The following is a 12,697-nucleotide window of genomic DNA, read 5'->3' on the forward strand; positions in this document are numbered from 1 at the left end:
CACCCGCCCCGCCCCCGGCACCGCCTCAGCCCGGCCCGGGCGCAGCCGAACCCAACGCGGGCGTTGGGACAGCCCCGATACCGGCATCGCTGTCGGGGGAGCAGCGTTCACTCGTTCCCTCACTCATTCATTCGTTCATTCCCTCACTCACACCTGTGGGCATCCGCGCGTGCTGCCCTGAGCACCGGCAGCTCCGTCCAGCCGTTCCCCTGTTCACAGGGCAGCTTTAACCGGCCCACGCAGAGCTTCCCTCCTCTCCCCCTACCCCACCCCAGGGCCTGGCCCGGACACACCGATTCCCAGCGCTCCTGCTCTGGGGACGGCCATTGGCATGGCCACAACGCCCCGCTCGGGTGGCTCCTGTCCCCTCACAGCCAGCTCTGTCCCCTCCGCACAGCGAGTGAATGCCTCACCGTCCCCCGCTCCTGGCTCCACGACAAACACCCCCAAAACCTCCATACCACGGCTCCTAGCAGGGCTGATTCTTGCACCCTTATCCCACCGGTACCTATTTTGGCTTCCTCACTCCTCCTGGTCACACCCCCACATCGAGCTCACAGCTAACCCTAAATAGCCTCCCTTCTTCCTGCACCCCATATACACCCTTTTAAAAATCCTTTCCCTCCCAGCTGGGCTGCCTGTAGTTTCCTGCCTCCAAGTCTCACTGAAAACTGGCCCCAGAGCCCTGCTCAGATATAATGCACTTTACTCTTCCCTAGAACTCTAGGTAATCAATCACACACCCTATACTGCTGCCTTCCTAAATGGGAAAGGACAGAAACCACAAAATTATCAGCTTTGTACAGCACTTGTTTCTCTGCATGGCAACAGCAGGAGTCAGCAAGCTGGAAGGAAGGAGGTCTGTGCAAGTAACTGTGATTTGCACTCCCCCCAGCCCAAGGGCAGCGTAAAGTCTCTGTCCCATGTAATGACATTTCTGTAAGTTATTTTCACTCTAATTTTCACTGTTATGCTTTGCCTACTGCCTAATGAGGCTCCAACACAAGTATTTTGGATAAGACAGGAACATTTCTCACATGGTTGTGGGTTTAATGAACCCACAGTGGTACATTCTAAAAGCCTCCCAAGCCTTACACTAACGGCTGCAGCATCTGCACCAAATTCCAGCTAAGTTTCCACTGTATCATCACACCAGAGGCACAAACTGTAGCCTCAGCACATTGTGGCTGCAGTTACCAGCTCAACCAAGGGTTAAACACAGAATCACCGTCTACCAACCTGAAGCTAAAGAAAACCTTTGTGTAAAACATATATAGTTTTATATATAGTAGAACACATGCTACAGCTGCAGTAAAAAAATAACACTCAGGCTCTTCGGTTGCTGGGTACAGCACCGTGCACTTTCTCAGTGTTCTTTTGAAGAACCTCCAAAGAGCAATTTTGTCATTGCAATAAATTCCCTTGTAACTAAGAAAAACACTTTGTCCTGCCATCTTTTCTGTCCGTGTTCTTTAATAAATCAAACGTCCTGCTTTTATCCTTCTCATACCTTCTCTCACTCATACCAATTGCCTTTTGAAAAAATTCAGCTTCCTCAAATTTTGTTTCCAGTGATGCACTAAGGCCTGTGTGACCTGGATTTCACCTACAGGTGATGTGCAAAGCACAGCCCAGCAACCTCAGGATCTGACCCTGCATGACCTTCACCACAGGTAAGGGTGAAATGTCCTCAGGTGTTCAAGCCAGCACAACTTCAGGGCCTGATTTGGCACTTAATTACATCAATCTAACTGCATGTTATCTCCTGGGTAATTTTAGAAGAATCCTACCTGTGCTTTGGTTGAAGTCCCAAGCAAGTGCAATGTGTCCACTCATCAGACTGACAAGATGAGCAGGAACACATTCTCTTGAAGAGGCTCTAAGCTTTTGATAATGAATCAGGATCAGCTGCACTCGCTGTGTTTGGACAGAATAAGCAAAACTGACGTAATGGAAAGTCCAGAGGACAATACAGTAACCAGTTATCCCAGACAAATCTCTCTCCTCTTGCACACTTGCTGGTCTTGGGCCACAGCCTTTGCTGGAAGGTGTGCTGGTTTTGGCTGGGCTAGAGTGAATTTTCTTCACAGTAGCTGGTATCAAGCTGTGTTTGGGGTTTGTGCTGAAAACAGTGTTGATAATTCAGGGATAGTGTAGCTGTTGCTGAGCAGGGCTTGCACAGAGCCAAGGATATTTCTGCTTCTCACTTGACCAGTGAGGCGGCTGGGGGTGCTCAAGGAGATGGGATGGGACAGAGCAGGGACAGACTGATAGATATAGACAGATATAACTGACCAGATAGATATTCCAGACCATATGGCATTATAAAAGCTGGAGAGGAAGGAGGGGACATTCAGAGGATGGTGTTTGTTTTCCCAAGTCACCATTACCCACAATGGAGCCCTGCTTTCATGGAGAAGGCTGGGACATGGGGAATTAAATACCTTGTTTTAGCTTGCTTGTGTGGCTTTTGCTTTCCCTATTAAACTGTTTTGATCTCAGCTCTCAAGTTTTCTAGCTTCCTACCCTTCCAATTCTCTCCCCCATCCCACAGGACTGTGTGGGGCTTAGTTGCCAGTTGATATTAAACTAGAACAGAAGCATGTGCTATCTCCATGCTATTTTGGGCAGGATCTCTTTAAGGAAAATCTCTGTCCCAATCCCAGCATCTTATTCTATTCCTCATAGGATGAAATCTTCCCTGGGTATCACACTATAAATTCTAAAGCAGAATCCAACTCCTGAACCTTCCAATCATCATCAACCTCTTGTAGAATGCTCCAAAGATACAGATATTTCAGTCCCATTTGTAAATATTAATGTTTCTTCCTTCCACTTCAGTGATAGGGCCCTTGGCCAGGCCTCAGCTTGCTCCTGTGGTTTGGGATGAAAGCCAGTAAAAAAATTACAGCTACCCCTGTGAGCAGCAATACTTCAGTGCATCTGTGAGACAAATGAAGCACAGAAGTGATCACAACAGAAAGAACATTTCCTTCTGTCAGTCTCTGTCTTTAATTCCAAAGTAACAATGCTGCAGCTAAGGTTTAACAAAATGGTTGAGTTAATCCCTGCTGTTCACAGGTGACTGTTCACCTGCTCCATCACAGGCCCTTGTCTGACACCTTGCTGAGCTGTTTCAGCTCACCAAAGCTGCAGCAAAGATTCAGCTCTTTAGGAGAGTGTAACTGGGAAGCAGCAGTTTGGGGCAGTGAACGCTGAGCAGTTCCCTCTCACACCTATGCTACTGTTACAGCCAGCACCTGCTGAAAAGAGCAGCCCCACTTCACCTCCCTTCCAGGTGGTGCCTTCCTGTCTCCTTTGTACAGCATTCCTGCTTTCTGCAAGTTAGCTTTCTGATCTGGACCACACAAGAGCCACTGCTGGCATCAGGAAAGGAAGAGGAAGTCCCAGCCTGGAAGAAGAAGGAGGAGGATAAGATCAGGATGGCTCCCCTTTTGCCCAGACTGCCATTAGCTCAGCCTTAGCTGTAAAGTAAAGCCACACACTGACCCCAGCAGCACTCAGAACCAGGTACATTAGCCCATTTCCTTCAAGTGAAATGCTGAAGTCCATGGGGCAAACTCCAGGCCTGTGAGCAGGGTAAGGTCTGTGCCAGCTAATTCTTGCTTTGGAGAAGAGTTAAGAACAATCACAGCAATGCTTTTTGTGCTACTTCCAGCTACAGCGCAAGCTCTGTTAATGCCACGATTTGCCTGTGGTACTGGTAGGTAGAAATGCTTCTTTCTGTGACTTTGCAGTCATGTCACACTATAAACTGTAGTGCTTTCAGGTAAAGAAAATAGAAAATCTGAGCCTAAGAAGGTCTTCCACCTGACCTCAGCCCTTCTACTTGGCTTGAATACTTGCACTATAAATTATTACTCCCTGTACTACTTAACATACATGTATTGCAAGCAACCCCCATGCTTTTAAATCACCCACCACACTTTTAAAGAAACACCTTTACTCTGAAGAAAGAAAGATTGGACCTTGATGCATGACAAGAGGAAAAAACAAACAAACAAAAAAGACTGCAAACCTGTTCCCCAGGGCTCAGAAAGGTGCAAAGTTATTTATGTGCCCAAAACAAACCACTTAAGCCAATAAAATTTACAAAACCCAAAATAGTTTTATTTACTTTTCAGATTTCTGCCTCAATGAGACATTTTGCAAACATGCTAAGGCTACAAAATGTCCAAGTTGACAAAGACATGCAACGCTGACCATTCAATAAGTCACAGCTATCACAGGAGCAACTGTGTCCCCCCGGGCCACAGGTCCCAAAAAACAGGGATGGTGTACAGTGATCATGGCAATGCATTACGCAGAACCCAGTAACCTGAGGTAGGTCATTTACAGTAAGAAAACCATGTCCTACACCAGTGTTACATCCTGATCAACAGGAACCCCTTTAAGGTTCCAGAAGATGTGGGGTCAAGGACTGCTTCCTTAACAAGTGTGCAAGAAAGAAACAGGAAATATCAATGTTGATTAATCTTAGTATAAGTGAGCAGAACAAAGAGTTAGTGTTACCCATGCCAGTGAAAGCCAACCTAAACCTCTGAGGAGTGTTAGCAGCTTCAAGATAGAGAGTCAGTCAGCTGAAGCAACTCTGAAAAGGCTTTCCTGCCAGCATACAGGGTATGATTTGAACCTTATGATTAATTTGTTACAGATCATTCCACGAACAGTAAGATTTTGGTTGTGTTAGATCAGCAAAGCAGGAAGAGCTTGGGCTGGCTTGCATTAAAATAAACTCTGCTGATACAGTAAGAAATACTGTGTCAGAACACTGAGAAAATACAAGGCCTTAATGTGACCCAGGAGTGGTTCCCCACTCTGATCACTAAAAACCCTGCTTTGGAAAAGCATTATGGGAAGCAGCAGCCGCTGCTGTGGTGAACATTAGCAATGCCCCAAATAGCTTTGATAAATTACAATGCAATAGTTACACCACAGAGCTCTTCTCTGCTGCGCTAGACAAAGATGTGACAATAAAGGACACTATTGCAAAGCTTCACTTCCACTCAGACACGCAGAAAATCTGGCACTAGGAAAAGACGAACTGTAAAAGACAAAACAGTGTCTGATACCGTCCGATAACAAAGCCAGATCTCTGGTACCATAAACTGTACAAAAATGATAGAAAAGAATATGCACTGTTATTAATACAGTGCTTATTTTAATATAAAATAAACAGCTTACATTTCCACTGTAAATATAGGCTATATACAGAATTATGTATAGATATAGCTACATGTATAAAGCTTCATTATAGGCCTCTGATACATTTATAACTATGGCTCCCTGAGCCATTTGTAGAGTGCATTTAATAACAAAAAATTAGTAAATATGGAATAAATACAATAATAAAAACATTAAGAGTTCTTCTGACATGGTTTTAAAAACTCTCTGGCTTGACACATTGTGCTAAAAATTAAAAGATGAAAAGGCAATAATCTGCGAGGAGGAGGAGGAAGAAGAGCTGGCCTGCCACAGGCAGGGAGCATAGCTCTCCAAAATTAAAGTGACTTTGCCCTGAATTTTAGCCCTTGACAGCAACCTTGTTCTCTGCAGCAGCAAACATAGCATAGAAGCGCGAGTTCTCGTTGGCCAGAAGGGCAGCTGGGGTGTCGAATTCCACTACCTGAAACCAAACAAGGCAGGTAAAATATGTCAGTAAAATTCAGCAGAAAATTGACTCCCACCCCTTGGACTTGTGATGTGATAGTAAAGAATAGAAAACACAGCATTCATCTTTAGATGAGACACCAGGCAGTGAAAGTACATGCATTTATGGATACTGTAAAGCTTCAGACTGGCTCAAACACTGGAACTAACCCAATAGCAAGCAACCTCTGCTGGCTCTGGCAGAGGCAGACACTATGGGCTTTTGCCTTCTCTACCTTTAAGAGCCTCACCCAATGTTCTTACATTTGATTTAACTGTTTATGACTCCCAAATGGAAGCCTGAAAAATAGGTAAGTATCTGTCATAGGCATGCTTGATGGCACAGGGCTTTATCAAAGTAATGGGACACTGCCCAGCAGGGATGTTTATGTTATTACCCATCTCAGAACTAACCTACAAAGGGTATTTCAAAAATATTTTTAAAGATAAACTATTATTCTATGGTACTTTCTCAGTGCAAAAACAGAATTTTGCCATCTTTGATTTTGTCACAGTAAGGTAGCAACTGATTCTGTTGGAGTATTATTACCAAAATCCTCTGTGTAAATAAACAGAGAGGATTTTCTACCCTGCAGTGCAGTTGTTCCCTCAGTTCAGTCTCCACACAAGGCACCACCAGACCAGAGGCAGAGACACCTCCCTGCTCACCTGTCCCTGTGTTAGCACCATGATCCGATCACAGCCCAGGACTGTGTGCAGGCGATGAGCAATTGTTAACATAGTGCAGTCTGCAAACGCCTCTCTGATGGTCTCCTGGATCAGTAAGTCTGTCTCTGTGTCCATAGCAGCTGTTGCTTCATCCAAGATCAATATCTGAAAGCAGCACAGAATCCTGGCTGTTACCCACAGTCACACCTTCCCTCCTGAATATAAAAATACATAGAGTAGGCAGAATGGCCATGGCCAAGAGTTGTCACAATCAGCAATCCTTACAGAGTTGTGGGCACAAAAGCAGTTTTTACAAGTAGCCTTTCAGTTTTCTTTATGTAATTGCCTTCAACAAAGGATCACACTGGGAAGACCTATGGATCACACTTACATTTTATGGTCACATCCTAGAGCTACATCTGGATTATGAACCGGGCCTCAACTTTCCTACTTTCAGTTTCATATTCAGTAGATTAATCTCAAATACAAATTTTACCAGTAAACTAATTTGACACATGCTTGGTGGTGACATTCCTTCTGAAATGAGTCAATACTGACTAGGCTTAATACTTTCCTTATGCTGGGTAAGAATTCTCTTACTCTCAGACAAACTGATTTGGAGTGACTTTTTGTCACAGCTGAACTGGACATGCTTTGTGCAGGTACTGCAGAGACAGTAACTTCTGCTGAGTAGTCTGACTTTAAAAACAGATGCAGAGTGAACTTTAAAATATTATGATATGTTGCATTTCAGACAAAAGGTTCTTAAAACCAGAATCCTGGTCAATCTCAATCCAAAAGTCCTTTCTCACTGTAATTATTGTTTTCCATTCCTGCAAAACCTTTCACTTGGCTGGCATAGCATGGTCCCAAACTCTACTTGGAGACCACATTTTAGTAGAAGGAAAACACTTGGCTCATATCCACAAAAAGGTGGAAGAAGGGAAGAATCTGATGCTCTCCAGTAACAGGACATGGAATAAAAGATTAGGCCAGTCTGACACACTATTGTTAACACTTGCAAACAACACCTTTCCAATGGCAGGACATTACAGGAGCTGGCTACAAATACCTTCCTGGTTGTTTTGACCTTACACCTCTCTGGGTTGCAATAATCATTGGTGTGATTCCTCTGACAGAAAGAATCCAGCACAAAAGAAGGCTTGTTCAATCCTATAATTTTGGTATCTCCAGCTATTTCTCTCCCTGCTGCGCTCACCTTGCAACGACGCAGCAGAGCTCTAGCTATGCACAGTAACTGTCTCTCTCCAACAGAAAAGTTCTCCCCATTTTCCATCACTTCTGAATCAAGTTTCATAGGCAGCTGGGCAACCTGCATGGGAAAGAAGAGGAAAAAAAATCTTACAGAATTGCATAAAATCATATAAACACAAACAGCATATAAACACAAACTCTTTGTCACCAAGAGATGAGAGTGAACCTAGTCCCTGCAGGAATTCCTGCAGCCTGAATTCCATAGCCATCGCTGCCACTTGACTACCAAGAAAAAGAATTGGAAATGTCATGGCAGCAAGTCTTGCTGCAGAGGGTCTCACAAAGGGCAGGTTTTAAGGTCACTATAAATTTGTACATGCGACATGTACACTCACAAATAGAAATGCAGAATGCACACTTAAGGCACATACAGAAAAATATCACTTGAAATGTTTTAACACCCTAAGAATCCCTGTGATGAAGCAGCACTCTGCTGTGCTACATACTAAAAAATACACACAGAACATGGCATGTTCTCAAAAAACCAAAAATATCAGTGATAAAATTATGGAAAAAAGTTTAAAGATTGGTCAAATAAAGCATAGAGAACAAGGGGGAAAAATACAGAGAAAAAGCTTTATCTAAATACCTCTAACATAGCTACTAACAGAACACGTTGCTTTGGAAGTCAAATACAAACATGTATCTCCCAGTGTACATAATACTTACACACTCCTTCATGTGAGTCCTTTCCAAAGCAGCCCAGATCTGTTCCTCACTGTACTGATTGAAAGGATCCAAGTTTGATCTGGAAGAGGAAGCAGAAAACAAGCAGAATTTTAACTCAGCAATGAATGGCAAAGCAGCAGTGTGCTAATTCTTCCAGACAGGTGATTTACATCTGGCCTTCCACTGACAGTTTCCTTGCCAAGGAAATCAGATGCTCCCAGCACTCTGGGGTTAGAAGAGCCAAAAAACAAGAGTAGAGATGGAAGACAAAGACACTAAAACTTCAACCACATCTAAAGGGAAGCAAGACTTCCATGCAGGATGATCACACCCAGTGCTGCACTGGGCCAGGTAAAATCATTCATCTGTGCTTTTGTTGTTTCAAAACCAGAACAGAAGCTAGGATGCCTGAGAGCTACCACCTCACCAGGCACCTATGGCATTTCAGGTATAAAGTGGTAGACTGCTCAGTCCCTTTCTTGCCTTCTTATGGTTTCACTAACCTCACAGTGCCACTGAACAGCACAGGTTCCTGAGGGATTATGGAGAGTTTGCTCCGAAGATCTGCTAAGCCAATGTCATTTATTTTCACTCCATCAATTTTAATGCAGCCTCCAGACAGTTCAACGAGACGAAAGAGTGCCATTCCAAGGGAAGACTTCCCTAGAAATGAGACAGGAAAAACAAGACTGGTGTTTCTACAGAATCATAACAGCTTTCAGATGAGAAAGCATTTTAAAAAGCTGTCCACATCTAAGAAAAGTTTTAAAATACCAAAAAGTCCTGGCAGCAATGCTCTGGTAAGTACTGAGGTTCAGCATTTAAACTGAGCAATTGTGGAGGCAGCTCCTAATCTCTCCTCAAAGAAGCCATCCCTGGAGTCCTGCCCCAACCCCACTGCCAAAACCCTGCCATGAAAACCCAATACAACAATATAAATTATTTATTTAGAAACTCATTCTGAGGTTGATTTAAGTCATCTCACAAACAGGGGTTTGGATTCTTCACATTACAGAGCTCTGAGATGGCTCAGAGCCAAACCTGCCTGCAGCATCAGTACAAAAAACTTCCAAGAGAGTCAGAGAAGGTGCAATGAGCACATTGTAGGCACCAATCTGTGCTGGTCAGTGGCTTGGGGAGTTAAATATGATCAACACACTGGCTCAAGCATAGCAGGATATCCCTCTGCTTTAAATGGAAACTTGTTTTCACTATTGCCTACAGGGATCTTGCTTATGTGCACACATGAATGGAATTCTCCACTCACAGACTGCTCAACCCCTCCTGTGCAACCAACAACTTAGCCAAACACAGAGGAGAACCAATAAGACTGCCCCAATCTATTCTGTAAAAGCAGTAATTTAACTCTGCTTAGTGTTTTTCCTTACCTGAGCCTGTCCTCCCCACAATGCCAATCTTTTCCTTCGGTTTGATGGTAAAGGACACTTTTTTAAGTACTAGAGGGAGGTTCTCTCGGTACCGCATCTCTGCATTTTCAAAAACAACTTCACCTTCTTGGGGCCAGTCCAGAGGAGGAGTTTTATTCTTAATTCGAGCAGGAGCTTCCAGGGAAAGTGTCTTTTAACAAAAATACAGAAGTTCAGTTTCCAGTAAACAAAGCACCAAAGGAAAATTATCAGCTGCAGCTTTCTGCAGATCTTCCCCATGGACTCAGCCCAGATCATTTATAGCACTTCCATGATGAGCTGTTTGGCTGGATGTGGACCCAGTGGTCCAGAAGTTTGCTGTGTTACACTGACCACACTCTTAATTTCCCTCCCATTGCTTCAGTAATGGCATCAGTCCTTCTATACAACAAAAGTTTTCATCAATGGAATTCAAAATGTATTTTAGGCCTATTATTTATCAACACAATCCTATTGAATTTATCAACACAATCCTATTGAATCCAAAGACTGGATGCAAAATCTGCTGCATTTCTATGCCTCATTTGCTGTGCCATGCCAGGGTCACCTCTGATGATGACACAGAAGAGAATGCCCAAGTAACACATTAAATGCCACCCTCTTTCTTTTACTCCTCATGTTTCCCTGTCCTACTGAATCACTGAGTCAGTCCCTTCCAGCTTGCTCACTTCTGCTATTTCACTCTGCCCCTTATTGAGCAGTTCACAGATAAAAAAAGAAAAGCAGAACATCTGAAAGCCAAACACAAGGCTTTATAGCATGTCTAGAGTGAAGTCAAGGTCACTTTCCCATATTTGGCACAAGTACCCTCAAAGAGAATGGCAGCAATCCTGTCACAGGATTCACCTCAAAACTGAACCAGGCCCTGACAACTCCTCTGTAGTCTCTACAAAAAAAGATCTCCCTACAAATGCTATAAGCCAGCATTTTCTGCAGTGTGATTTTTCTCATTCTAATATAAATACTTGGAACAGGTAATAAATTGCCCTCTGGAGACACCCATTTCCTACACTGACCATTGAGAGATCCCACAGGGATGTCACCTGGGGACATCTGCAACATCTAGTTAGAGGCAGATTAATTGTACACCTGGGGTTTGAGAAAAAACCAGCCATCTGCTACCATAGTGCTCCAACTCTTTGGGCTTGGTGCTCAAAACAGCAACCTTGAGCCCCCACCAAAAAAAGCCTGGGCCTTGGTAAGACCCACGACCTGAATAGTGTTTCACTGCTCACCCACCCCTTTACTTCAGCTTTAAACTAGTTTTACAGTTTCATAAATGTCTGTCTAGAGATCAGAATTTAAAAAAAAAAAAAAAAAAAAAAATCAGAGTGTTGCTTAACAGTGATATAGAATGAGAGACATAACTTAAAAAACACCAAACAACAGCCTACAACTGTATATTTTGCCACTAAAGGCCTGACAATGATAAATCCATCTCAGCCCAGTGAGAGAGATACAGTATTTGGCAGAGTTGTCAACTTGTGTGGTCACCAAGTCTTCCATATGTGGAAATTTTCTACTTAGATGCCTCCAGAGGTTTTATTTATTTAACTGGGGGAGTGGGCAGGTTTGTTGGTTTTTTTTCTTCTGTTTTTTAGCCTGTGGATTAAATCCACAGGCTTAAAAAAATACTACAAATATCAACTAAATAGCCCAGATTTACCAAATAAATATATGTATATATCTCCCTCTGAAGTTCACAGGGAACATGAAATGAAAAAGCCTTTCACCTCACACACCAGACCCAGTAGGAGGCTTTCTCCTGGCTATGCTTTCCCCACTGACCTATGCCCAGTTCTGCACACAAATCCCAGTTACAAAGAAAGGGTTACAGATAATCAGAGCAGCTTGCTAAGCATTTAGCCTGGCACATTTCTCATGTTTAGCTGAGCACATTTCTGATGTTTGCAGTAAGAACAATCCCTTGACTTTTTAAGCATATAGAAATATGTTACATAAGACAGCTGTGGAAAAGTAGGCTTATTAGGATGAAGCAGAATTACTTGTAGATAAAGCAAAAAACAGTTATCTGTGCTTAAATGAAGGAATCCCATTAGGTTGGGAATGAAGGATGCCAGAACACCACTCTTTTGCTGTAAAATAATGTTTTGAATCCTCTGTTACACTTTTTACACACTCCATTCTTTACTGTGAGTGTCGGCAAACTTCCAATATCCTTATTTAACTCCAGCAATACCTGTAAGCTTAATTATCTATCAGCTCTGGGGCCATTCATCCCCCCTGTGCTGATACACATGCTTCATAAAACAAACTCACTCTGCAGTGTTACAGCACAGGCTTTAGTGCCGTTCCAAGATCAGGAACATACAGTCTGTACTAAGGTAGCCTGAGGCCAGCACTGTAACAAACAACACAAAATTTCACAACAGGCAGCCGAATGCATTACAGTCCTACCTTGATATAGTGGTCAATCCTCTCCACTGAGGTGAAACGAGCTTCTGTCTCTGAAGCCAGTCTGACTGTAAACTGGAATAACCCTGTTAACTGAAGTGGTGAAAGAAAACAAAGACAAATTTTTAGAGCTGTGATTAGTTATTGAATTAAGAGATGAATGTGCCCAGCAGGATCACGGCAGTGACTGTACTTGGAGCTGATGAGGTCACACCTCAAAGCCTGTGTTCAGTTTTGGGCCCCTCACTACAAGACAGACATTGAGGTGCTGGAGTGTGTCCAGGAAAGGGCAACAGAGCTGGGGAAGGCTCTGGAGTTGTGTGAGGAGCAGCAGAGGGAGGTGGGGGGGCTCCTGGAGAAGAGGAGGCTTAGGGGGGATCTTACCACTCTCTGCAACTTCCTGAAGGAGGGTGTAGCCAGGTGGGGTTTGTTCGCTTCTCCCACTTAACAAGCAGTAGGACAAGAGGAAACAACTTCAAGTTGTGCCAGGGGGAGGTTTAGAGTGGAGGTTACAAACATTTCTTCACCAAAAGAGTTGCCAAGCACCGAAACAAACTTCCCAGCAAGTGGTG

General features: G+C 43.6%; 1 protein-coding gene across 7 annotated transcripts in view; it reads right to left on the minus strand.

Moving 5' to 3' along the window:
• Positions 1 to 12,697, minus strand: part of ABCC5 (ATP binding cassette subfamily C member 5) — a 69,341-nt gene that overhangs the window by 19,296 nt on the left and 37,348 nt on the right. For 6 of the 7 annotated variants that reach the window (XR_006018450.1, XM_042042588.1, XM_042042589.1 and 3 more), the window contains 7 exons: positions 12,129 to 12,218; positions 9,672 to 9,861; positions 8,787 to 8,946; positions 8,284 to 8,362; positions 7,559 to 7,672; positions 6,340 to 6,504; positions 5,564 to 5,647 (listed from right to left, as the gene is read on the minus strand). Coding sequence is in view for 6 of the 7 variants with exons in the window: in XM_042042588.1 (XP_041898522.1) it covers positions 5,564 to 5,647; positions 6,340 to 6,504; positions 7,559 to 7,672; positions 8,284 to 8,362; positions 8,787 to 8,946; positions 9,672 to 9,861; positions 12,129 to 12,218 (882 nt within the window). In the remaining variant the exon portion in view is untranslated. Of the gene's footprint in view, positions 1 to 3,287; positions 3,413 to 5,563; positions 5,648 to 6,339; positions 6,505 to 7,558; positions 7,673 to 8,283; positions 8,363 to 8,786; positions 8,947 to 9,671; positions 9,862 to 12,128; positions 12,219 to 12,697 lie in introns of all 7 variants that reach the window. The other variant, XM_042042592.1, reaches the window with a different exon arrangement.

The sequence above is a fragment of the Corvus kubaryi genome, unplaced genomic scaffold (assembly GCF_017639235.1).
Source record: "Corvus kubaryi isolate FWS band 111438036 unplaced genomic scaffold, C.kubaryi_AGA036_p1.0 37397, whole genome shotgun sequence".
NCBI lineage: Eukaryota > Metazoa > Chordata > Aves > Passeriformes > Corvidae > Corvus > Corvus kubaryi.